This window comes from Pogona vitticeps, chromosome 4 (assembly GCF_051106095.1).
Source record: "Pogona vitticeps strain Pit_001003342236 chromosome 4, PviZW2.1, whole genome shotgun sequence".
Classification (NCBI taxonomy): domain Eukaryota; kingdom Metazoa; phylum Chordata; class Lepidosauria; order Squamata; family Agamidae; genus Pogona; species Pogona vitticeps.
Window position 1 is genome coordinate 117973338 of NC_135786.1, and position 26762 is coordinate 118000099.

Below are 26762 nucleotides of genomic sequence, written 5' to 3' on the forward strand. Positions count from 1 at the left end.
GCATAAGAGTGTACCCTGCCCTCTGCAAGCATGCCCTACCCCTTTGTGCATGTGCATGAGCATGCCCCACCCCTTCGCACATGCACACAAGCCTGCTCTGTCAGCACATCCCACCCCCCTCTGTACAGAGCCCTCTCCCCAACTGGTCCTCGACTCAGAAAATGTTTGGGGATCACTGGTATATCTGACAGAACGCTCACCTATTTCACCCAGCAACAACAGAAGAAACATGATTGGCTAGAACAGCAATGGCGAACCTATGGCACGTGTGCCACAGCTGGCACACAGAGCCCTTTCTGTCGTTTGTCGTTTAGTCGTTTAGTCATGTCCGACTCTTCGTGACCCCATGGAACAGAGCACGCCAGGCCCTCCTATCTTCTACTGCCTCCCGGAGTTGTGTCAAATTCATGTTGGTTACCTTGCAGACACTGTCCAGCCATCTCATCCTCGCTCGTCCCCTTCTCCTCTTGCCATCACGCTTTCCCAACATCAGGGTCTTTTCCAGGGAGTCTTTTCTTCTCATTAGATGGCCAAAGTACTGGAGCCTCAGCTTCAGGATCTGTCCTTCCAGTGAGCACTCAGGGTTGATTTCCTTTAGAATTGATAGGTTTGTTCTCCTTGCAGTCCAGGGGATTCTCAAGAGCCTCCTCCAGCACCACAATTCAAAGGCATCAATTCTTCAGCGGTCTGCTTTCTTTATGGTCCAGCTCTCACTTCCATACATCACGACAGGAAAAACCATAGCTTTGACTATTCGGACTTTTGTTGGCAAGGTGATGTCACTGCTTTTTAAGATGCTGTCAAGATTTGTCATCGCTTTCCTCCCAAGAAGCAGGCGTCTTTTAATTTCTTGGCTGCTGTCTCCATCTGCAGTGATCATGGAGCCCAGGAAAATAAAATCTGTCACTGTCTCCATATCTTCCCCTTCTATTTCCCAGGAGGTGATGGAACCAGTGGCCATGATCTTAGTTTTTTTGATGTTGAGTTTCAGACCGTTTTTTGCACTCTCCTCTTTCACCCTCATTAAGAGGTTGTTTAATTCCTCCTCACTTTCTGCCATCAGAGTGGTGTCATCTGCATATCGGAGGTTGTTGATATTTCTTCCGGTAATCGTAAGTCCGGCTTGGGATTCCTCCAGTCCTGCCTTCCGCATGATGTATTCTGCATATAAGTTGAATAAGCTGGAGGACAATATACAGCCTTGTCGTACTCCTTTCCCAATTTTGAACCAATCAATTTTTCCATATCCAGTTCTAACTGTTGCTTCCTGTCCCACATATAGGTTTCTCAGTAGATAGATAAGGTGGTTAGGCACTCCCATTTCTTTAAGAACTTGCCATAGTTTGTTGTGGTCCACACAATCAAAGGCTTTTGCATAGTCAATGAAGCAGAAGTAGATATTTTTCTGGAACTCTCTGGCTTTCTCCATAATCCAGCGCATGTTAGCAATTTGGTCTCGAGTGCCTCTGCCTCTTTGGAATCCAGCTTGTACTTCTGGGAGTTCTCGGTCCACATACTGCTGAAGCCTATCTTGGAGGATTTTGAGAATAACCTTGCTAGCGTGTGAAATGAGTGCAATTGTGCGGTAGTTGGAGCATTCTTTGGCACTGCCTTTCCTTGGGATTGGGATGTAGAATGATCTTTTCCAATCCTCTGGCCACTGTTGGGTTTTCCAAACTTACGGCATATTGAATGTAGCACCTTAACAGCATCATCTTTCAAGATTTTAAATAGTTCAACTGGAATGCTATCACCTCCACTGGCCTTGTTGTTAGCCAGGCTTTCTAAGGCCCACTTGACTTCACTCTCCAGGATGTCTGGCTCAAGGTCAGCAACTACATTGTCTGGGTTGTCCGGGATATCCACATCTTTCTGATATAATTCCTCTGTGTATTCTTGCCACCTCTTCTTGATGTCTTCTGCTTCTGTTAGGTCCCTCCCATTTTTGTCCTTTATCATGTCCATCTTTGCGCAAAATGTTCCTCTAATATCTCCAATTTTCCTGAACAGATCTCTGGTTTTTCCTTTTCTGTTATTTTCTTCTGATTCTTTGCATTGTTCATTTAAGAAGGCCCTCTTGTCTCTCTTTGCTATTCTTTGGAAGTCTGCATTCAACTTTCTGTGACTTTCCCTATCTCCCTTGCATTTTGCTTCCCTTCTCCTCTCTGCTATTTCTAAGGCCTCGTTGGACAGCCATTTTGCTTTCTTGCATTTCCTTTTCTTTTTGTTGTTGCCTCCTGTACAATGTTACGAGCCTCTATCCAAAGTTCTTCAGGCACTATGTCCACCAAATCTAGTTCCTTAAATCTGTTCTTTACTTCCACTGTGTACTCATAGGGGATTTGGTTTAGATTATACCTGAGTGGCCCAGTGGTTTTTCCTACTCTCTTCAGTTTAAGCTTGAATTTTGCTATGAGAAGCTGATGATCAGAGCTGCAGTCAGCTCCAGGTCTTGTTTTTGCTGACTATATAGAGCTTCTCCATCTTTTGCTGCAGAGAATATAATCAATCTGATTTCGATATTGCCCATCTGGTGATTTCCATGTATAGAGTCGCCTCTTGTGTTGTTGGAAAAGACTGTTTGTGATGACCAGCTTATTTTCTTGACAAAACTCTATTAGCCTTTGTCCTGCTTCGTTCTGAACTCCAAGGCCAAACTTCCCTGTTGTTCCTTTTATCTCTTGGCTCCCTACTTTAGCATTCCAGTCCCCTAGAATGAGAAGAACATCTTTCTTTGGTGTCAGTTCTAGAAGGTGTTGTAAATCTTCATAAAATTGTTCAATTTCAGTCTCCTCAGCACTGGTGGTTGGTGCATAAACTTGGATTATTGTGATGTTGAAAGGTCTGCTTGGATTCGTATTGACATCATTCTATCATTTTTGAGATTGTATCCCATTACAGCTTTTCCCTTTTGTTGACTATGAGGGCCACTCCATTCCTTCTACGGGATTCTTGCCCACAATAGTAGATATGATAATCATCTGAGCTGAATTCGCCCATTCCTGTCCATTTTAGTTCACTGATGCCCAGGATGTCGATGTTTATTCTTGCCATCTCCTGTTTGACCACCTCCAGCTTCCCAAGGTTCATCGATCTTACATTCCAGGATCCTATGCAGTATTTTTCTTTGCAGCATTGGATTTTCCTTTCACTTCCAGGCGCGTCCACAGCTGAGTGTCCTTTCGGCTTTGGCCCAACCACTTCATTAGCTCTGGAGCTGCTTGTACTTGTCCTCTGCTCTTCCTCAGTAGCATGTTGGACGCCTTCCGACCTGAGGGGCCCATCTTCCAGCGTCATATCTTTTAGCCTTTTGTTTCTGATCATGGGGCATTCTTGGCAAAGATACTGGAGTGGCATTGCCAGTTCCTACTCCAGGTGGATTGCATTTAGTTGGAACTCTCCACTATGCCCTGTCCATCTTGGGTGTCCCTGCACGGCATAGCCCATAGCTTTTCTGAGTTACTCAAGCCCCTTCGCCACGACAAGGCAGCAATCCATGAAGGGGGGAGCCCTTTCTACCAGCACGTAAGCCATAAGTCACCAGATCTCCACTCCCTCCCCCCACAGCCAAACCTGAGCAGGCAGCTGCAACTGCGGTGCTGGTGCCTGGACAGAGGGTGCTGGCAGCGGATACAGATTGGGGTCTTGAGGCACCTCCATGCCTGGGATTCCCCCTTCTGCTGCCACTTCCAGTTCTGCCACTGTTACCATGGTGGTGGCAGCACACTACCCCCTGTTTTGTTTTTTGCAGTTTAGGCACATGAGCCCCAAAAGGTTTGCCACCCACTGGGCTAGAAGGAGACATAAATAAAAGCAGTCTAGAGTTGCCAGCAGGTGATATACAGTGGTGCCTCACTTAGCGATGTTAATCTGTTCTAGGAAAAAAAGTCACTAAGTGATTTAATCGCTAAGCGATTTAAAAAAGCCCATAGGAACATATAAAAACATGTTTAATACGTTCCTATGGGCTTAGAAACTAACCTTAAACTAAATTCCTCCATAGCTGCGGCCATTTTGGGTGCTTCTAAAGAGAGGCAAAACAGTGGCCGCCATTTTGGAACCACCGATCAGCTGTGTGAAAAATGGGGGCTTTGCAATGATCGCAGGGAAGCGATCATTGCAAAGCCCCCATTTTCGGCCAGCTGATTGGTGGAGCTTTGCGATGATCGCTTCCCCGCGATCATTGCAAAGCCCCGTCGATCAGCTGTGCTTTGTCTCTCTCTCTCTCCACCCCTCGCAGCTCCAGCCTTGGCAGGGAGACTGACAGCCTCGGCAGGGAGACTGAGGCACCGCCGCTGCCACCCTGGCCGAGAAAGACCCTTTGTGCCTGCAGCAACCTTAAGCTTTTTCTTTTGTTTTTTCTGATTTTCTTGATCTTAGGAGCATGAGAATCCATAGGTCCTTCCTTCCTTCCTTCCTTTCCTTCCTTCCTTCCTTCCTTCCTTCCTTCCTTCCTTCCTTCCTTCCTTCCTTCCTTCCTTCCTTCCTTCCTTCCTTCCTTCCTTCCTTCCTTCCGTCCGTCCGTCCATCCTTCCTTCCGTCCTTCCGTCCTTCCTTCCTTCCTCCTTCCTTCCTTCCTTCCCTCCCTCCCTCCCTCCCTTCCTTCCTTCCTTCCTTCCTTCCTTCCTTCCTTCCTTGAACAGAAAAAGCCATCCTCAATGTCAATACTTTCGTTGGTTTACTCAATGTTGATCCTGCTTGCTACAGATCAGATATTGGGAAGTTATATGCACATTCCTCTTGAAGCATTGCTGGTGTATTATTTGCCTGAAGAGCATCCATTGGTCTTTTTTGAATGGGTCATACAGATGGCAATTTTATATGTCAATGTCTGTTTGGCAATGTTTATTACTCAAGTAAAATTTTTCAAGATTTGGTAGGTCTGCATCTGATGACACTTTCACAAGCAATAAAAACGCTGAAAGTCCATAGCTGAGTGGGATTTGCTGGTACAAGAAATCCAATTTTGAAATAAGCCCACAGAGGCCATAAAAGGAAGGAAAGATAGAGGCAGGGAAAATGACAAACAATAATTTTTTAACCTCCCCTCCCCCCCAAAAAAGAATTTGAAGAACAGATGAAGAGAAAACTATTTACAATAACGATCAGATTGGAGAAAAACATGTTCTGGAAAACTGTCCAGGCATTGCCTCAGTGGCAGTTGAGAGGGTACTGGGGAGCAGCCATTGGTTAGAGAAGCACACACACTGGGAAAGGGCTGCATTAACTGCTTTTAGGCTATGGAAAATTCTGAGGATGTTTGTCAAGAAACCCATATATGTGCATCACAGAAACCACAAAGATGTAATAAATAATTGCAAAATATCTGATCGGTGCCAGATTGGGGAAGTCTGGCATAGTTCAAATCACAGCATTTCTTCAGAGTCTCAAGATACCAACATCCTGAGTCTAGCTACCTGAGATCCATTTAATTGGAGACATGTGGTTGAATCTAAGATTGTCTACATATAATGTTCGCTGCTACTAAGACACTGAAGACACTGAACATCTAATTTTCAGTGTAATAAATTCACAACATCAGTTGTGATCAATGGAATATTGTGTAATTAAGCAATAAGAAATCAAGTTACACACGTCCATCTCTGAAAAAAAAATCCTGATATAAGATGACTTGTGAAGCTGTTTAGTCTGTGTGACCATGAACTGACATTTATTTTTGCACAGTACTACCGTATTTGCCGGTGTACAAGATGACTTTTTGGGCCCAAAAAACATGCCTCCAAGTGGGGGGGGGGGTCGTCTTGAACGCCGGGTGCACTGAATGACGTGGGGCCACGCTGGCTGGGGAGGAAGGCAAGCGGGCAGGCAGGCAGACAGGCAGGTGGTCTGGATGGAGGGAGGGAAGCACAGCCTGCCATGCCTGAGCAGCCAGAGCCCGCCACCGGGCTGCCCACAGCCCCGCCTCGTGCAGTTGAGCCAGACGCATGCTCGCTCGCCTGCCACCTGCCCATTTCCCTCTTCCTCCTCCTCCTCCTGCTGCCGCCACCAGCTCAGCCTCTTCTGCTCTTCCTCGCCCTCTCACTGCCATGCCTGAACCGCTGCTGGGCTGCCCGCCGCACGCTGCTGAGCCAGCCGTGCGCTCCCTCGCCCGCCACCCGCCCATTTCCCCTCTTCCTCCTCCTCCTGTTGGGGGGGGGGTCATCTTATATGGCCGGTCGCCTTGTGCGCCGGCAAATACAGTATTCACTACTGGAGGGAATGGCCATCACAGCATTCTCATTATCTGTCAATTACAGTTAGAACTGCAAACTGAACCACATTTCATGGAACATGTATGTTTACTACAATGGTTGCAACAGTATATTAAAAGGAGGCTTATAAATTAGTCCTTATATGTTTAAAAAAGCAATTATCAATGCATTCCAAATAGGAAATATTTTTAATTTATAGAAGCACTGCAATTAAATTAAAATCATGTATTTGGTTTTGAATGATTTAAAATAGGTGGCAAAAATATTTATACATTTGCTATTTAGTAGTAGAGGATTGTTTCCCAGTGCGTCATTTAAAGAGTTTTGTATTAATGAAGTTTCAAGTAGAATAACAGACCATTTTAAACATATGAACAGGCATTCAATTTATGTAGTTCACTGTGCATACAAATTTTGGAGGTGTGCAAAATACTCTGTTTCTGCTTTAGAGATTTGAAAAATTCAAAATATGAACACAATGCATAACTGTGATCTAAGAAGGGTTGGCTTTCTCCTGTTTTTACTAGTATATATTTTCCTTTCTAAATGCAAAGAACAATCCCAATAATTCCTAAAACCATTTCTACAGTCTTTTAGATTCATACTGTTCTAGAAGATTTAGAGACTCTTGAATTGCTCTGCACTATTACTACTGTGAAGGCTGGCTGCAGAAAATAAAGATGAAAGGGTGTGTGGCTAGGACAGAGAATGGAAAAAGGGGTAACAGTATTCAGACAGTAAAGACAATCAACAGAAAAACAGCAACAAAGAGCCTCATAGCTGTCTTATTACACATACCATATTTTTCGCTCCATAAGATGCACCTCAGCATAAGACGCAGCTAATTTTTAGAGGAGGAAAACAGGAAAAAATATTCTGAACCAAATACTGTAATAAAGTTATATGGTATCTCTATGGGCAGAGTGGTCCCACATGAGGAGATCTATTACTTTATATGATACATTTTGAATTATGTTCACCATTAGGGGAGTGAAGTAGACACCCCAAGGTGCAATACATCAGTGTAAAGTATCAAAAATGCAGGTTTAAGATACCATTAGAGTGGGTTGCTTTGAATAGTATGACAAATCTCAAAAGAACTAAAAGCTTTTCACTCAGTGAGCAACTGAAACAAATCATACTTTTCACCAACAATGCCTCATGTGCCCTTTAATGTCACCAGTCAGCAATCCAGCCAGGAACCCCTCTGTATCATGTTATTTACGGTGCCTGGAAGAGTCTTCTCCCTTTCTCCATGGAGCTCTCCTCTCTCTCTCTGCTTCCCCCAGCGTCTGGCTGGTCACATGATCCGGCTATCCAGTACTACACCACTGGTACTACAGGGCTGCTACGGATGCCCTGTAGTATCAGTGCTACTAATGAGTACAGTACTGGGGGGGGGTCTGTTAAGCCACCACCATTTTGCCTAATCCCGGCAAGCTTGAGGCAGCGTCCTTCCAGATCAACATTGTAAAAATGTGTAATTATTAGACTGACCACTAGAGGGAACCAAACACAATGTATTTTCTTCATAAGACACACAGACTTTTCACCTCACTTTTTTTGAAGGGAAAAGTGTGTCTTATGGAGCAAAAAATACGGTACTTGTCTGTGTAACAGATAATACTCCCATAGGAGGAAGAAAAGAGAAAACATATATCCTACTGCAGAGGGAAAAACAGTAAACCCTGGTAAAAAAATAAGATAGTCAAACTACTATCTCAAGAAGAAGAGAGAAAAGGGAGTTAAGACTGAAGAGAAAGGAGAAAATGGGAATTAAGCCTCAAAAGATTCAAGACATTCTGTACATTAATATCTACAAAAGATGTGTGCTTATGACCTAAATCAAGCATAGTAATGAGTACTATCACATAATACCTACATGTTTTCTCTCTGTTGCCTTCAAAGACTTTGCAGCATAGTAGAAAAGTTGGGTCCCACACAAAGCTGCCCAGTATTTTGTCCAAGATGCTACCTGCAAAAACAGTCATCAGATAAATAAATCCAAGAGGCCTGGTCATTTTATCTTACTTGTCTAGATGTTTAATCCTTCCCCATTTCATGAAATCTGAGCATGATTACAAGAAATCCTTAACTATAAGGCATAATATATACGTCTCCTGCACATCTATTTTTGAAAATTAACTATTACCCTCACTTTCCTTGCAAACCCTAGCACGTCCCAGAATTAGCAGTTAAAGAGGTAGGAAAGCAGTACATATTAAATCAAACAATTTAGTCTGTGGGAAGATGTGCATTCAAGAAGATCTATGAGTTTGCTCTCTGGTTTACACTGAGAGATTGAGACTTGAACCAAGAAGCATTTTAAAGACCTCCTCTCATTCTGTTTCATCAGAAAGTGTCTACAGTTTCAGCCAATCCCAGTGACTAGGAAGAGGCAGGGCACACGACATCAGCAGGCAGTTACCTCATGGATATTGGTAGTTCCTTCACAATTTGACTGTCTGCAATTTTCCCTTCATTGCCTGGTTTCGAATGCCAGATCCTTTGTTCGTAAGGCAGATACACTATTGAACTATTTAATCAGTCTATTTCAGTCACTTTTATTTCAGAGACATGATTTGTTCAGGATGAATTTGTGGCTCTAGACATCTTTTCTACAGGAGGCTACATCTGCTCCCATTCCCCTCTCCTATCATGGTGTGGGGGAGGGATTGCAGTAGTGCTTCAAGTCAACTTTTGCCAGCAAGCCAATCCCTTAGATTGGAATGGATGTTTATCTCCTTCAAGATTCATTCTGTTTCTTTAGTGGATCCAGTAGTGAGACTGATGTGAATTTATTGCCTTCCAAACTCAATTTTGAAATGGACTTCCTAGAAGAATTTTCTACCTGGTTATTTAGCTTTTTGGATATAAAGCTGCCTTTTATAATTGCTTGATATACGACTCCCTTCTGTATTACATATGCATAATCTGACTGCATTATCATCTCCCCCCCAATCATGTTGGCATAGACTGTGAGATTTGTTTATTTATAAGGGGTTAGAATTTTCTCCAGCTACTATTTTAGATAATGGCATTTCTGATCATATTTTCTTGCATTTCTTGATTCTTTCACAATATCTGGAGGAACAATTTGAATTTTCCTAGGTGTCAGAGGAAAGGTTTTCTGCAATTCTGTCTGCCTCTCCTCTAATTACTACTCCTAGTAAGTATTTTCCTTCTTTTCTTTATTCGACTATTCTGTTTCGACTTTTTTTTACCTGTTTTGACCTGGTGACCTGTTCACTTACTGCTGATGAATTCCCAAATTCCTATGTTTTTATCTGTCCTTTGTTGAAAAAAAAAAACCTCACTTGCTCCTTCAATGTGTGTTAATTATCATCCTCTTTCTCTTCTTCCTTTTTGTCTAAAATTTTAGAGAGAGTTGTCCTTTCTCAACTGGACCCTCATTTATCTTGTCAAAATGTCATCAATCTATTTCAATCTGGATTTTGGGCTGGAAATTCAACCGAGACAACACTCTCAAGTTTTGAATAACATCCTAGTGGCCAAGGCTCAACATCATTCATCAGTGCTGGTGCTGCTCGATTTGTCAGCAGCATCTGATACACTTGATCACCAGATTCTTCTCGCAAGACTGGCCTCTTTGGATGTCTCTGGAAATGCTTGTTCTTTGTTTTCTTCTTTTTTGAATCATTATTTTTTCAGTTTCTATGGATGCTAAAACCTCCCAGTCCTTCCCCCTCACTGTCGACATTCCATAGGGTTCAGCGCTTAGCCTGCTTCTTTTTTCTCTATACAAGTTTTCCTTGGGTTCCTTAATTTCTAGTTTAGGTTTTCATTATTACATTTATGCTGATGATACCCAAGTGTACTAGTCTTATCCTTAGCTTGGTGATGAGACTGGGACCATTGAATGTCACTCCTCTCTCCAAGGTTGTTGGGTGACCCCTGTCTCAGAGGTCACAGATCTCAGTGTTCTAGTGGATAACTTGCCTGCCACTCCATTCATTTCTAAACGTGACAGCCCAGGTATGCAATTTCTATCTTGCTAATACCCACTGGAGCTGTCAATTCATGACTCCTGAGACTACAAAGCTCATTATCCTTGCCCTGCTGGGTTCACATCTGGATTACTGTAACAGCCTTTTGACAGGTCTTCTTTGTTTTTCATTTCATTTTCTTACTCTTGTACAGAACAGTGCAGTACAAGTAGTTTTGAATTTACCACATTACTCCCATATTTCCCATCATTCTAGGGCATTGCATTGGCTGTCTATTAGGCCAAGGACATATTTTTAAATATTTGTCCTGACATTTAACCCCCCCCCCCATTCTTCCTATCCTATTTAGCAGAGCTGGTGTCATGGCATATTACAAGGATTTGGTCCGCAAATTCCAGATTTTTGTTGGTCCCTGGACTAAGATGGCAAATTCATAGCTTTGGGCAATTTCCCACTTGCATTCAAAGTTGTGGAATTCTCTTCCTCAATACTTTTGTATGGAACCAATATTGGATAAATTGGAGCCATAGGTTTTAGATGTAGGGGAAGATCACAGTTTTTTGGTGTAGGGGAAGATTAGTGGTTGGAGCCATAGGTCTTGGGCACAGGGAGAGGTCAGTAACTGCTGTGTTTTATTTGAACCTTTTAGCTGTTTTTTAGCAGTTGGTTAATGCTGTTTTATTACTGCTTTTAATTATTATTTTATGTAAGACTTTACACAGAGAGGGAGAGACACACACACAGAGAGTCAAGTGAAAAAGAAAATACACTCTCTTTGAATTTTATGGCTTTACATATCAAGACATAATAAAAATCATCTGGTCCTTAGCATGTCTGAAAATTAGGTTAAATATAACCTCAGATGAACAACAACACATGACATATTGCAACTCGTCATGATTTATTTAACAAAAATAAAGCCAAAATGGAGTATACCCTTACTACTTCCATAGCAATTAAGAGGCTAAGTAGCAGCCAGGTGAGGTTACCAAATGCCATTGAGTAAACTGGTCATCAGAAAGCATGACCACCTCTATAAATGCCAAAGTTTTAGCAGTTTGCTGGTCTAGAGCAGTTAGGTGTGTGTTAAAACAATGTTAAGGAACAAACAGATCAGCAGTGATCACAGGGAAACAATAGTTGCTGCCCATCAATCTGGGAAAGGCTAGAAGGCCATTTCCAGACCATTTAAAGTTCTACAGTAAGAAAGATTATTCACAAGTGGAAAACATTCAAGACATCTTGCCAGGAGTGGAAGTCCAAGCCAGTTCACCCCAATGTCAGACCGTGCAATTCTCCGAGAAATTACAAAAATCCCAAGAGTTACATTTCAGACTCTACAGGCCTCACTTAGCAAAAACCAAACATAGCATATCAGCAAAACATATTACAGTGGTGGAGGGGTGATGATTTGGGTTTGTTTTGTACCTACAGGTCCTGGGCACCTTGCAGTCATTGAGTCAATCATGAACGTCTCTGTATTACACCAAAACATTCTAGAGTCAAATGTGAGACCATCTGTCTGACAGCTCAAGTTTAGCCAAAACTGGGTCATGCAACAGGACAATGATCCCAAGCAAATTGGTAAATCTACAACAAAATGGCTGAAAAAGAAAAGAAACAAGGTGTTGCAATGGCCCAGTCAAACTTCAGACCTTAACCCAATTGTGATGCTGTGGCAGGACCTTAAGAAAGCTGTGCAAAAACAAATGCTCACAAACCTCAATGAACTGAAGCAACACTGTAAAGAGTGGGCCAATAGTCCTCCACAATGATGTGAGAGATTGATAAAGTCTTACAAAAACATTACTTCAAGTTATTGCTGCTAAAGGTGGTTCTATAAGCTATTGCATCATAAGGTGTACTCAGTGTTTCACACATGGCTTCTTCATTTTGGCTATGTTTTTCGTAGATAAATCATGACACATTGTAATATGTCATGTGTTGTTCATCTGAGGCTATATTTACCTAATTTTCAGACCTGCTAAGGACCAGATGATTTTTATTATGTTTTGATTTATAAAACCATAGAATTCAAAGAGGATGTACTTTCTTTTTCACATGACCATATGTTGTGGTTATGTGCCATCAGGACACCTCTAACTCATGCTGACCCTGCGAATGAGCATCTCCAAAATGTCCTGTCCTTAGTCACCCTGCTCAGCTCTTGCAGACTCAAAAGTCTGTGGTCTCTTTTATGGAGTCAGTTCATCTCATATTTGGTCTTCCTCTTTTCTTGCTGTCTTCCATCTTTCACAGCATTACTGTGTTTTTCAAATAATCTTGTCTTCTCATGATGAGCCCAAAGTAGGACAGCCTCAGTTTCAACAAGCTTGCCTCCAAACAGAATTCAGGCTTCATTGGATCTAGAACTTACTAGTTTGTCTTTCTGGAAATTCAGGGTATCCGCAAAACTCTCCTCTAGCACCACATTTCAAATGAATCAATTCTATCTGGCGTACAGCACATTACTACTACTACTACTACTACTACTACTACTACTACTACTACTACTACTACTGCTATTGCTACTGCTACTGCTACTGCTACATATTAGATTGAAACATATGCTCTAGCATGTAACCTAGGTATCAAGGTGATGATTGAAGACTTACTTGTTGCAAGAAAAAATGCTTAATATAGATTAAAAATTTGTTGTCTATAACATGGATAAATTAATACCTTGGCTAGTAACAGCCATATTTCTTCTCGGTCTTAGAACTGAAAAACTTTAAGAAAAGAGAGTGAGCTATGATGTGTGCCAACAAGCCCAGAAGGAAGAGAAAACTTTCTCCAAAGAAAATTTTCATCATTAAGCTCTTGCATTGACATTATGATTTGTGGAGGGAATATAATTGAAGACTACTGACTACTTTACAATCTATGTTGTCTTCTAATCTAGTGATGATGGATGGCCTTTAAATTACTGTTCAATTCCATCTCTTTTTACTCCTCACCATTGGCTAGTCTGGCTATGGCTGATGGGAGCAAGTGTCTGGTATCATCTGGAGACTTACACATTCTCCACCCCTATTTGAACATGTCATGATGGCCTGGAGGCAAGAATTGCCTGTGCATCCCTTCAGAATATGTTACATGTCATTTATTTCCAGATTGGTAAACCATAAGTACAGCTAGCAGTTCCCACACTACTCCCCCAGATTAAAAAAAATATCACCACAGGATTAATACCCATTCATGGTATGGTACCCAATGCTCATCAATTTAAATTTATAGCATATTTAGATATAAATATATACAACTATAGATATAAATGCTTAAGTCATTTCTAAGTTCACCTTAGTTATCTCCTATTATAATACAGTAAAGACCAAAGAAGTGACTTTTAAAAGTGCAAATGAAGTGTGACTTTCTGTTTTCTGAAAATTAGTGCAGATTCAAAGGAATCTGCTAAAATAATCATTTTCCATGGCAGTGGGTTCTCACATGATCTGTAATATGCAATAACCGTGTATCACATGGGTGATCTGAAGGAAACGTAGGCAACTGGCAATTCTCCAGATGTTACAGTTTCCATAATCTCAGATCATTGCATATTGACTTGGTCTTAATGGTAGTTCTAAATTAAAAGAGCTACGCCTATGAGATTCATGCGAGATCTAGCCAATACCACTAGTGTGCAAAAAGCTTCTTACTATAACAAGAATCCTATGATCTAACAACAGTCCCTGTTATGGCCTGGGATGCAACATCTACCACTTCAAAGAGTATTTCAGGAGTATCAGGGGAAGGAAAATAATTTATAGGTATCATTTGAATTGGCTATAAGCTGAACTGTAAAGACATTTCACCCCTTTGTGGCTTAAAAAGTTATGAATAACTGACATGAAAAAGGAATAAATGCTGATCCAATTTTTAAATATGCACTTTTTTGAAGAACAGAATAAATTGAGATGGCAAACACATCAAATTATTTATTCAGTTTCTTACTGTTGGTTTTTTGCCTTCTTTCAACAATGTCTTTCTTCTGAGAACACCTTGAATAGTAACAGCTCCTGGATACAAATGAACAGCCAAGTCTTCAGACTCTGCAGAACTATAAAAATATGAGTAAAGAAAGGGAAGATGCAAACTGTCCCAAGAGCAGTTCCCAAGCATGACTTAACTTGTTATTAATACCTGTGTCTATAAAGTTTTGCCATCTCATTACTGCATATGATTGTGGAAAAACACCTTGATTGCAGAGCAACATCTTTTATGAATTTTACTCCTCAAAGCACATGTAAATGCTAAGACGGTCCTTCAGTTCAGCAAATGAGTCATAAATAAAAATAACTTCCAATACTCTGGATAGACATAATGCAACTACAATTACTTTTAAGAAGAGATAACATTACTATTCCATTTTTAAAAAAATTCTACCATCCCCAATAATTTTTCTATTGTTCTTTCAGGATTCTTGTGATCTGGTAAAAATAGTACATTTGTCAAAAACTCATCTGAGTTACTGAAATTAAGAAACGCAGGAGCACAATACATGCACAACACCATAACAAGATATTTTGAAGTAGTAACAGAAACAGTAGGAAAACAAAAGGCGTGATCCAGAGAAAGGAACTGATGCTGTTTTAACACAGCGTGTGTTCTAACAAGTGAGCAGCTGATTATCTTTTAAGAACAGGACATATCTGACTGATGCAACTTGTTGTGTCAGCATATGCCAAGCAGTTTATGTAGGCACATCCATCAATTCTCAATAGACAGTCTTAAGGAGTAACCATTTCTTTCGCGTCTTCTATCTTTCATCTATATGTCACATGTAAATCAAAAGATCGGGCATGCCAAGGCTTCTCCATGAATTTTGACAAAGAACCCCATACATAATTCAGTTCTAGACAATGCCTGGTTTTCTTGTTCAAATTGTTTCTTGTACAAGAATACTGCATAGGCTCAGGTACAAATTTAATTGGAAATATAAAATAGTTTCACATATATGGAAGCTTCCAGAGTTTTGCCTAAAATGCCATTCAAAATCTTGATTAAGCCAAAAACTCTTTTCTCTGACACACTTCCCCCCCCCCCAATTTTTATGGCTAACAATGAGAAAAAACAGTGCAAAATTCTGAGTAAAAAACATACTTTCAGTGCAAGGGAGTCAGGCTTCAGTATTATTCTTGCTACCCCAATTAGTTCCAGCAGTAGTAGTGTAGTGCTATTATATTTTAAAAAGCAGACTTACTCTGGGTAACAGTCTGATATTATTTTAGATTAGAAGAAGTCCCAAGAGAGGGAAGGCCAATTTTAGATGAAAAGTTTATGAACATGATTTCATAAGGAAGTTAGAAACATTAAGAATGCATCCACTCCAGTACCAAGTCAGCCACCAATGCCAGAGGAAAAAGTGTGATCCCCTGAACACAAGGGGGGTTAGTACCTGCTGCCCTTCAAGTGGCCTCGATAACCATTTCGTGCCATTCTTGTCACCGGACCAAGAGAATGGTATAACCTGTTCCTGTTGGATTCCATTATAAATTGTATGTATTATATTTACATCATTTAAATTCAGTCATCATCATTAGTTAGAACACTATAATAAGCTTCCTGATACATTGCAACTACCTATTTTTCTGCAAGCAACAACATATTTGATTAAATATAATTTTCTTATTTGGACACATATTCTTAATGAGTTCATACAGCACTAGAGTATTTTTGTTGGCATTCCAATGAGTGGTTTGAGAAGCAACACCAACAAAACCACACACAAAATATAAAGAAAAAACAAAGCAAAATGCCCGTTTTATAACCTACCTTTAAAAAATATATAGTGCATTACATTGTTAAATCTACTAAGACAAGATATTGCTATATCTTTGCATAAAGCAAAACAGGTCCCTGTTTGACTGGTATTATAAGGAACTAATATGCCAACTTAAATTAATATTATTTTGATTTAATAATTATACTTGTGATGTACTGTATTATTATATAAAATAATCACACATTGTTTCTCTTATTGAAGGATGAAACACTGTAATAAATGGCAAACAGAACAGCCACGCTTATCTCAAGTCATCAGCAATTATACCATTTCACTTTTAAAACAAGTCAAGACTTTGGGATAGAAAACCAACACTATTTTCTATGAGTCAGGAAGACTGTAATAGTAAAAATAATACAGACAGAAATAATTATCTTGGATCAAACACCTGTACTACCACTTTGAAAGTCAATTATTCTTGTGTTAAATATTAATAAATTCTTTAACAAATTCAGGGTATATAAACTGTATTTATTTATAGCGGTACATATTAGACTCCAGCTCCTCTCAATATTTGTACTGAGAGACAGTTTCACCTGAGACTACCTGAAAGAGTTTTGATTTTGGATAAAAGTTTATGTGCTCCTTTAGTTTAAATTTTAATGCTATGATGGTGAAAAAAGCTGCAACAGGAACATAACCATGGTTCTAGCAGTTTAAGCTAATATGAGTTTACACTGTAACACTGTTGCTTTCTCAGTGTCAAATAAATTTGAAACACTGGCTCCAAATGCTGTGGTTTGCTTCTTGGAAAGCAGATTAACCAGGATCAACAAATCTCAAGAGACTCTGAATGCAATCTTTTCATTCTACGCATCCTTGTCTGACAGTGAATTACTATAGTACAAACAACTATATGCCACCATGTGGCTCAGCTGTAAAACCAAAGGTTTTTAATTTATTTATGCATCTATGAATTGATCTGGAGACAATTTCATGCTTCAGCACATTTCCTAACATGTTCAAAGCCACAACTTTTCCAGTAGTCTGATACTGTGAAGAAGGAATTTATTTGCAGAAGACAAGCTTTCTATTGCCTTATCTCTTAGTTAGCAAGTCTGTGGGACAGAAAACTGTGTTACTTACTTGTAAGTAGAGATGGGGGCATTTGTATTCGTATATGAATATCCCTGCACATGTGGAAATAACGAGAGTCTGGCCCCATGGGCCGGACTGTCCACTCATGATTTTGCCACTGCTGCTGACTCTGGGGAGGCTTCCTATCGTGCTGTTCTCTGCAATGGATTAGCCAATCTCCGACCTAGCAGAGAGGCTTGCCATCCCACCTCCTGCCAGGACTGGGTAATCGATTGTGGACAATGGCATGATAGGAAGCCTCTGCGGAGCTGGAGGCAGCGGCGAAATCGTAAGTAGACAGTCAGGCCCCATGGCGCCGGACCCTTGTTATTTCCACCTATGCAGGGATATTCAGATTCATATACAAACACCCCCATCTCTATTTGTAACTGAGGTTCTTTGAGTGGTTATCAGTGAATTCGTGGCACAGTGGTTAAACCGCTGTACTGCAGCCAAAACTGTGCTCACGACCTGGGGTTCAATCTCAGGTAGCCGGCTCAAGGTTCACTCAGCCTTCTATCCTTCTGAGGTCGGTAAAATGAGTACCCAGGTCGCTGAGGGGGGGCAATGAGTAGCCTGCATAATTAACTTGTAAACCACCCAGAGAGTGCTTGAAGCACTATGGGGTGGTATATAAGCAGCATGCTTTGCTTTTGCTTTGAATTCACACACATGGGGTTTGTTTTCTGCACACACAGACTTCTGGGAATCTTCTAGAGCCTTAGATTGGAGAAACCACGCCCACTTTCCCTACATATGCTCTGCACCCTGCACATTGTCTCTCAGTTCCCACAGTCTGTTGTTGTGCCATTTTGAGGCAATGGGTTGTGTGATGCTGTGGGGAGGCAGGGTGGGTTGTGTGAATCCACAGATAACCCCTTGAAGTAATCTAGTCATCTTCTTTGTGGCATCTGGGAAGTCACACATGTGGGTGATTAGCAAGCTAGAATCAACTCAACACCAGGACAGATGTCATGGCAACACTGAAGCAATGACAGCATTGCCGAAAGAGGTGTCCTGTTGGCTCAAATGTCCAGCTGGTAGTGGTGGATGAATGTGGATGGCATCGACCACTTGCAGATATCTGGGAGGCAGGCACCACATAGGAAGGCAGTGGATGCTGCTGTTGCTTGAGAGGAATGGCCTTGTAGAGGGCTTAGGAGTGGCTTGTTAGCAATCTGGTAGCAGAGCTTGATGGTGGTGTTTGGATGATGGTGGGAGTACTAACAAAGCATCAGCATGACCATGGCCATAGAAAACAGCCTCTGTATTGAAGAATCGTGTGACACCTGGCTGAGCATCGGTGGGATTCGAAGCTGGTTGGGATCAAGAATGCTTTGTATTATCATACAGGGCTCTGGATCCAGGTGATGATTTCCTTGATACCAAGGGTGAGAAATAAAAGGTTGCTGCCTCTGATATTGCAGGTTTGGTGGGTCTCTTGGATGCTAAGTGCATGATAGAGGTTGGTACCAGGTGCTGAGGAAAAACTCTCTGGGAGTGTGGTCTTTGGGAGCAGTCCAAGGGAGAATCAAAAGAATCAGATTACTGAGGGGTTGAAGCCCTCTTTCATTTCAGGGAATGGTCTCAATGTCACAGTTGATAAGAGGATAGGAGGGTGATCCTAGGCAAGTCTAAATCATTTTCAAAGTGGAGAGGGAGACTGTGGAATGTCTTGATACCAGAAGGTTGAAGGCATTGCATACAATGTGAAAGTGTAAGAGTCCCATCTAGACTTATGTTTTGGTATCATGGCTAGCCAAGATAGAGCCCAATCTGGAGGAAGTACAGGACCGTTGCGAAGAAGTGTGGCTCTGGGTTGTCAGGGTTGTCGTATACCCTATAGTATAGGTGCACAGACTTCATCTGAGCCTTTCCATGTTTCATTGTTGAAACCTGTGATCAAGAGAGGAGTGAGCAGGAGATGCTGCCACCATAGAGGGCTCTTTAAGAATCTTAAGGGTGTGCTGAGCAAGGCAGACCCACTCTGGCAAGGCATCAGAAGGGGATAAGTTCAGATGCGGGGCAGTCTGACCAGGTCCACAGGCTCATACTCTGGCTCTGAATTGAGACAGACACATTCATTGACCACTGGTGGGACCTCTGGGATGGCCTGAGGTGTAGATATTGGAGTTGGTGCCAAGGGCTTAGATTTCTTTGATTTGGATTTCTTTAGTGGTATCTGGACTCTAGACCGTTTCTTCTTGTTGGACAACAATCTCGATGTTTGTGCAGCACTTGAAGAAGGGAGCTCAGGAGTCACTCTGGATGGCATTTCAGAGGTGTTAGGCACTAGTTGTGGGGTGTTTGTAGCAAGTGTAGAAGGCTCCATTAGGGTTGGTAATCAAGGCCTTGTAGCATTTAGCCCCGCCCTCACCTGTCCGTCACAGCTGGGCAGTGGAACAACAGTCAATGAGGGGACGGAAGGTGGTGCCGAAGGGGGAGGAGCTGGAATATATAAAGGGGTGTATGATGTAAAGAGGGGAGATTAGAGAGAGATTTTGTGAGAGTGAGTGATGAGTGTGCCTATGGGCCTGTGAGCCAAACAGTCAGTGAGGGAAGAGTCTGTGTGTGTCAGTGAGTGAGAGACCTTGATTAACATTTTGTGATTTACTTCCTTTATTTTGTTAAACCAATAAACAAGTTTAAGTTTTGAAGAAACACATGATTCAGTGATTTATTGGTATTGAAACAGCAATACCTGGTGGCAGCTGCCTGAGAAGAAGAGTGAGCACTCCAGGAGGCCTGAGTTGGTAGAGGCTTCAGCGTGCCTGCTACATTAATTGGTGTCCAGCGTGTGGGATCCGTGCTTGACCCAATAAAGCCTTGGATTGGAAAGGTGCCCAGAGCAGAGAAGATCTTTAGTCAGGGAATCTGAGTGGATGAGTGGGTAACTTCCTAGGACTTTTCTCAAGGGGAGAAAGTCTAGTAGGAGGGCTCTGGAACTCAGATTGAGGGGCTAAGATAGGGAGGCTCTGTGGAAACCATTTCTGGAGAGAGTTACCCAAAGCAGAATCTGTGGCAGGTTGGCTAGCTTGCCCTGAGTTCAAGGGAGAGCTCTGAGGGGACAAAGCGGAGGCCAAGGGCAGATAAGCTGAGGGGACTCAAAGTCAGCTAAACCTAGGATAGGGTGAAGCTGTGATTTTAAGTGGTTTTGGTGCCTGAGGCAGGGAAAGAAACTCTGTCTTTGGTGACAGGCCTAGCTGGTTGACAGAGGCCTAGACACTGTAGCTAACTTACCAGTGGATGAGTGCTGGAAAGCTAAGTTGTAACACAGACTCTCACTGACAGGAAAAAAAGTGTACTTTTAAATTGAGGCTTGAAAGTTGAATCAGAAGCCTGAGTAAAGGAACATGCCTTTAACAGGGGAAAGAAAGCTGAGCAAGTGCCTTGTGAAATGGCTGTTGGGTCAGATAAAGAAAATGGGGATTCTGGGGAAGAATTTACCTCAGATCAAGAAAGGGAGACTTCCAGGGGGGACGACCCAGTAGAATTCAGAAAGTGGAAATTGGAGCTAGAAATGAAGGCCAAAGCTGAGGAAAGAGCCTTAGAAATGAGACAGAGAGAAATGGATGCAGAAATGGAAAAAAAAAGATGGCCTTAGAAATGGAGAAAGAAAGAATGAGACAAAGAGAAATGGATAGGAATGCAGAATTGGAAAAGGAGAAAATGGCATTTGAAATCAGAAGGCCAATAATAACAATAACAATGATGGCAGAGCCAACTCTGAGGAGAGACATTTATCAAAGGCAGACCTGAAAAGATTCCCAGTCTTTAGAAAAGGGGATTGCCCTAAATCAATTATGATGATGTTTGAGAGAGCATGCGAAGATTTTGAAGTAAGGGAATCTGAAAGAATGATAGTGCTGAGATCTCAAATTAGTGGAGGCCTGGCCGAGGTCTATGCTGAGATGCCTTTAGAATTAATTAAAAATTATGATGAGTTCAAAAAGCTAGTTTTTGCCAGGTATGGCATCAATGCAGAGCAACTGAGACAGAGGTTCTGGTCTCTGAACAAGAAACCTGAGGAGTCTTATTCACAGTTTGGGGCCAATTTGACCAGATACCTGGATAAATGGATCCAACAGGAGGGAGTTGAAACAGTACAAGATCTTAAAAACATCATTGGTCTTGAACAGTTTTATTCACACCTACCTAGTGAACTGAGGTATCTAGTCAGGGACAAGAAACCCAAAAATCTGCAAGAGGCGGGACAGGCCGCTGATTTTATTTCCCAGATTAGAAAACCAAGTGGTTATGAGGGAAAAGTTGTGAGGAAAGTGTGTGAGGACTCAAATAAATATCCCAGAGGACAATTTAAGAACCAGCAGAAGGTTGGGGGCCATTTTGTGGGTAAGCCCTCAGATCAGAACCAGACCAGAAACCAAAATTTGGAGGGAAAAGGAGTTAAGAGCTCTGGTAGTAATCAATTGAATTTTAGGACTTGTTTTCGGTGTGGTGAAAAGGGCCATATTTCAACCCAGTGTGGTAAAAATAGAGAAGTTGGGCCACAAAAAGGAAATTCACCTAGGCCTACTGTGTGCAGCAGGAACAGGTTAATACTCAGAGGGAGGAGTTAGGTGCCATGGCAACACAAGCTGAGCTCCCTACACAAGCTGAAAATAGAGAACCTGATTTTCCTCTGGCAGAAATTAGGCATTGTTATTTAATTAAAACGGACCAGGAATTATTTAAATTTTCTGGAGACAATATGTCTTTAACAATAAATACATGGCTCTGAAGGACTCATGCTCACAAGTAACCCTATGTCACCCTGATATAGTCCCTCAGAAATATATTTTGAAAGGGGAAAACATGTCTGTTAAGGGGATTGGAGAAGAAGCCGTCATTCTTCCAGTGGCTGAGATACCTATCCGATATCAGGGATGGGAAGGACATTGGAGAATTGGGATTTCTTCACAATTGCCAGCAGCGGTTTTGATTGGAACTGACCTCTCTGAGCATATAAAGAGGGTTTTAGTTCTGACTCATTCCCGACAAGAGAAGGCAGGGACAGCTGAGGAAGGAAATGAAAGTCATATGAAGGGAATGATTGACAGTAATGACTCAGCCAAGATAATTCAACTTAATAGTCCCCAAAGCAATACATTCACCCAGGAACAAAAAGCAGATTCCATGCTGAAACACTGCTTTGAGAACATTTCTGAAGAACAGTTACTCTGAAAGACCTGAAAGGTTTCTTATTGAGAAGGACTTATCGTACAGGGAGTCTTTGGTGAACCCCAGGAAAGGAGGGGAAAATCTGCAAAAACAGTTAGTGGTTCCTTTGAAATATCGCCAGAAAATAATAGAAAGGGGACACTCAGATGTATTTTCTGCTCAACTAGGCATTTCCAAAACCAAATAAAGAATATCACAGAATTTCTACTGGCCTGAGATGGGAAAGCAGATAAAAGATTTCTGTCAAAGATGTGATGTTTATCAAAGGCAGGGGAATAGCCATGATAAAACTTTTGAGTTGCTGTTTGGGAGAAAAGTGAGAGAACCCCTTGACTTACTCAGACAAAGTTGGGAGAAAATACAAGAATCTGATCCTGAGAATGTGATCTCATATTTAGACAACCTGATGAACACTTTGAAAAGAAATTTCAATCCTGGAGATGAGGTACTTGTGCTAAGACCTCTCAAAGGGAACAAATTACAACTAAATTGGGCAGGACCATTCAGAATAATTGCCAAAATGAGCGAAATTAATTATGTCATTAAGGAAGATGGAGAACCAGGCAGGAAGGTGGTCCATGTAAATATGATCAAACCTTATTATAGGGAGGAGAACAGAGTGCTGTTTGCCATGAAGGAAGCAGACAATGAGAAACATGACTTACCATATTGGGAAGGGAGGGGGAAAGCTAGATATAACCCTGAAGATGTCAAAATTAGCCCTTTACTTTCCCATGAGCAACAAAATGAATTGAGGGCCTTGGTTGTGAAGTACCAACAGGTTTTCTCTAGCAAACCAGGGTTAGCCAAGGGAGTGGTGCACAAGATTGATACCGGAGATGCACCCCACAAGCAGTTACTTCTTATAGAGTTACTGGGCCATATGTTGATAAGGTGTGCAAGGAGCTAGATGATATGTTGAAAGAAAACATCGTTGTTCCTTCATTCAGCCCTTGGACTGCTCCTATAGTTTTGGTTGATAAGCCGGATGGCAGCATTCGATTTTGTGTGGACTATAGGAAGCCGAACCATGTAACCAAGCTGGATGCATATCCGATGCCCAGATTAGACAACCTAATAGAGACCATAGGGGGATGTCAATACATATCCTGCCTAGATCTAACAAAAGGGTTTTGGCAAGTGAGAATTGACCCCAAAGCTCAAGAGAAGACAGCCTTCTGTAGCCCTTTTGGTTTATACGAGTTCCGTGTCCTGAATTTTGGATTAAGAAACTCACCAGCAACATTCCAGAGACTTATGGACCAAACTTTATAAGGGCTTAGCGACTTCACAGTGGCTTACATTGATGATATAGGGATCTTTAGTCACTCCTGGAAAGATCACCTTTATCACTTAGAGACAGTGCTGCAAAGAGTGAAAGCAGCTGGGCTAACAGTGAAAGCGTGCAAATGCCAGCTGGGTAGCTCTGAGCTGAAGTATTTAGGTCATGTAGTAGGGGGAGGTAGAATCAAACCCCTAGCAGCCAAAGTGGAAGCTAGTAGTAACTGGCCTAAACCCACCACCAAGAAAAAGGTCAGATCTTTTCTAGGGTTAGCTGGCTATTATAGACAGTTTATTCCCAGATTCAGCGAAATAGCCGCTCCCTTATCTGACATGCAAGAAAAGTGCTGATTGTATCCAGTGGACCAGCAGCTGTGAGGAGGCATTCAAGAAGATGAAGGAGGCATTGATGACCCACCCAGTCTTAAGAGCTCCGGATTTCCAGCGGGAGTTTACCATCTTCACTGATGCATCCAACACCGGGTTAGGTGCCGTGCTGTGCCAGAGTGACGACAACAGAGAACTTCATCCAGTGGCGTACCTGAGCAAAAAGCTGAAGGCAGGCAAGAGACATCTTTCTACCATCGAAAAAGAGTGTCTTGCTATCGTGTACGCTGTTCAGAAACTTAAGCCATATATTTGGGGAAGACATTTTGTCTTGTGTATTGATCATTCCCCATTATTATGGTTAGGAACTATCAAAGCTAACAATAGCAAGCTGATGAGATGGGCCTTGATCCTGCAGGACTTTGAGCTGGAATATATAAAGGGGTGTATGATGTAAAGATTAGAGAAAGATTTTGTGAGAGTGAGTGATGAGTGTGCCTATGGGCCTGTGAGCCAAACAGTCAGTGAGGGAAGAGTCTGTGTGTGTCAGTGAGTGAGAGACCTTGATTAACATTTTGTGATTTACTTCCTTTATTTTGTTAAACCAATAAACAAGTTTAAGTTTTGAAGAAACACATGATTCAGTGATTTATTGGTATTGAAACAGCAAAACCTGGTGGCAGCTACCTGAGAAGAAGAGTGAGCACTCCTGGAGGCCTGAGTTGGTAGAGGCTTCAGCGTGCCCGCTACAGGCCTGTTGTGGGGACTGGTAGAGGAGCTTCCAAGTGAAGCATGCACTGCCACAAATGGATGCAAAAGTGGTCCTGATGGTGCCAAATAGCCTGCTTAGTAAATATTTTGCTGAGTTCCTAGAGGTGAGGCTGGTGTCCTGTGCCTAAACAAAAAAGGCATTTAGGGAATACTTGAACAGTGGGATCTTGTTGTTGCATTCCAATAGTGCTTAAAATGAGCCATAAAAGGAGGGAGAAAACAAAACAGGGAGTTTAATTGTTTTTAGCAAAGGGGGGGGAGAAGGAAAAAGAGAATAAACAGCCCAAGCGCCAAGAAAAACACTTTCCTGAACTTTCCAATGCTCTAGAGAAGGACATTGATGCAGCAGCAGAAAGAAAGGAACTGAGAGGCAATGGGCAGGGAGCAAAGCATATGTAGTGAAAGGGGGTGTGGTTTCTCCAATCTAAGTCTCTAGAACAGGGGTCCCCAACCTTGGGCCTCCAGATGTTCTTGGACTTCAACTCCCAGAAATCCTGGCCAGCAGAGGTGGGGGTGAAGACTTCTGGGAGTTGTAGTCCAAGAAAATCTGGAGGCCCAAGGTTGGGGACTACTGCTCTAGAAGATTCAGAGAAGTCAGCACATGCACAAAATAAACCCCATGTGTGAATTCACAGATACCACAAAGAAGAAAAGGCCTTTCAGAAAAAGAATCTGAACTGCAAGGATTAGAATGGGAGAAGCAGACATTGTTGAATACCATCACTGCCAATAATTTGGAAGAAAGAATGGATTTCCCGTCACTGCTATACAGTGATGCCTTGCATGACAAAGACCTCGCTAAATGACGAATCCGCATAATGCTGAGGTTTTGCGATCGCTATAGCGATTCGCAAAACAGTGATTCCAATGGTCGATTTTTGCTGGACGATGATTTGGTCCATGCTTCGCGGACCGTTTATTTGGAAGACAATGATTTTTACAGCTGACTGGCGGCTCTGCAAAATGGCTTCCCTATGGGCGATCTTACAAAACGGGTGTTTTCCGGACAAACCCATGCAGCATGGTATTAGGATTATTTCCAATGACAGTCATCAGAACTGCACTAGAATGATTTGGAAACCCTAAGAAAAAGGTAGGGAGCAGAGACTAGGCAAAACATCCTGAATCTAATAAATGAAAAGTGGGACATCCCTCATAGTCAAAAACAACACTGGTTTTGGACAAAAGTGCAGAGAGAAGAGACTAAGAAGGGGACTGACAACCATGTAATTGCCTCAGAAAATGGAAAGCCATTCTTATATTGATTTAGTTGTACACTTCTGTCTTATCTTCTACAAAATCTCAATGATTACACAGAAATAAAAGTGGCAGGTAGAGGAAATTGGAAATTTTGCATGTTCTACCATTTATTATTGTGCAAAGCACTGTAATATCTTTCAATATCTTGAGGAATATGAACTTTCTGTTTCTCTCACATCAAAGGTTCTGCATTCAATTTTACTTATACACATACACACAGAGATATTTTATGCACAGAGAAAGGTGTGTGGAATACAAGGCCTCAGTTGATTTGCAATGCAACCATTCACAATGTGACTGAATGCTACATAATCTTCTATACTGGAAATATTTACATACTGTTTTTAAACAAAAGTTTCTTAAAATAATTTACAGACTAAAACAGTAAAACAATTAACATTCTAAATAATCTTAATACTAACATTTCCACTAGTTTCAGATCTACTCTTCTTTAAATCTCATATGTCCTATGGCTCCTGGCTCTCAGAGCTCTTGCACTGGGTAGCCAGTGATGTAAGAAGTCCTCCCTCCTGTCTTTTTGCTGCCTTGTCAAGCCCTCAACAGCCACAGGGCAACAACAAAACTGCTCCAGAAGTGTTGCATTGAGCACAAGCCAGTATGCTGGTGTTAAAATATTTTCTTTACTTAATAGGGTAGATGGTACCAATGGTCTTGGCTAGAATCCCACTTGGGCAAATGTTTATGGTGTACAGACTGTAATATTTGATGTGTTTAGAAGGAATATATTTTCTCACAGAGAAAACAGATCATGGTATGGGAATTGCTTTTGACAAAAACTATAGTTTCCTTGTTGACATTTCTTTCCAGGATTAAAAAAATGTTTATTATACTGTAGTACAGATAATTACAAGGTAAAAATAAAGATAAATGCAAGGTAACACA

At 41.7% G+C, this 26762-nt stretch overlaps 1 protein-coding gene across 17 annotated transcripts in view; it reads right to left on the reverse strand.

The window, feature by feature from the left end:
* The window catches only part of RALGPS2 (Ral GEF with PH domain and SH3 binding motif 2), a 368517-nt gene that overhangs the window by 34361 nt on the left and 307394 nt on the right, over nucleotides 1–26762 (reverse strand). For 11 of the 17 annotated variants that reach the window (XM_078392375.1, XM_072999584.2, XM_078392373.1 and 8 more), the window contains 3 exons: nucleotides 15576–15653; nucleotides 14132–14237; nucleotides 8095–8187 (listed from right to left, as the gene is read on the reverse strand). In XM_078392375.1, coding sequence (XP_078248501.1) covers nucleotides 8095–8187; nucleotides 14132–14237; nucleotides 15576–15653 — 277 coding nt within the window. The remainder of the gene's footprint in view (nucleotides 1–8094; nucleotides 8188–14131; nucleotides 14238–15575; nucleotides 15654–26762) is intronic. The other 6 variants (XM_078392372.1, XM_078392380.1, XM_078392377.1 and 3 more) reach the window with 1 other exon arrangement.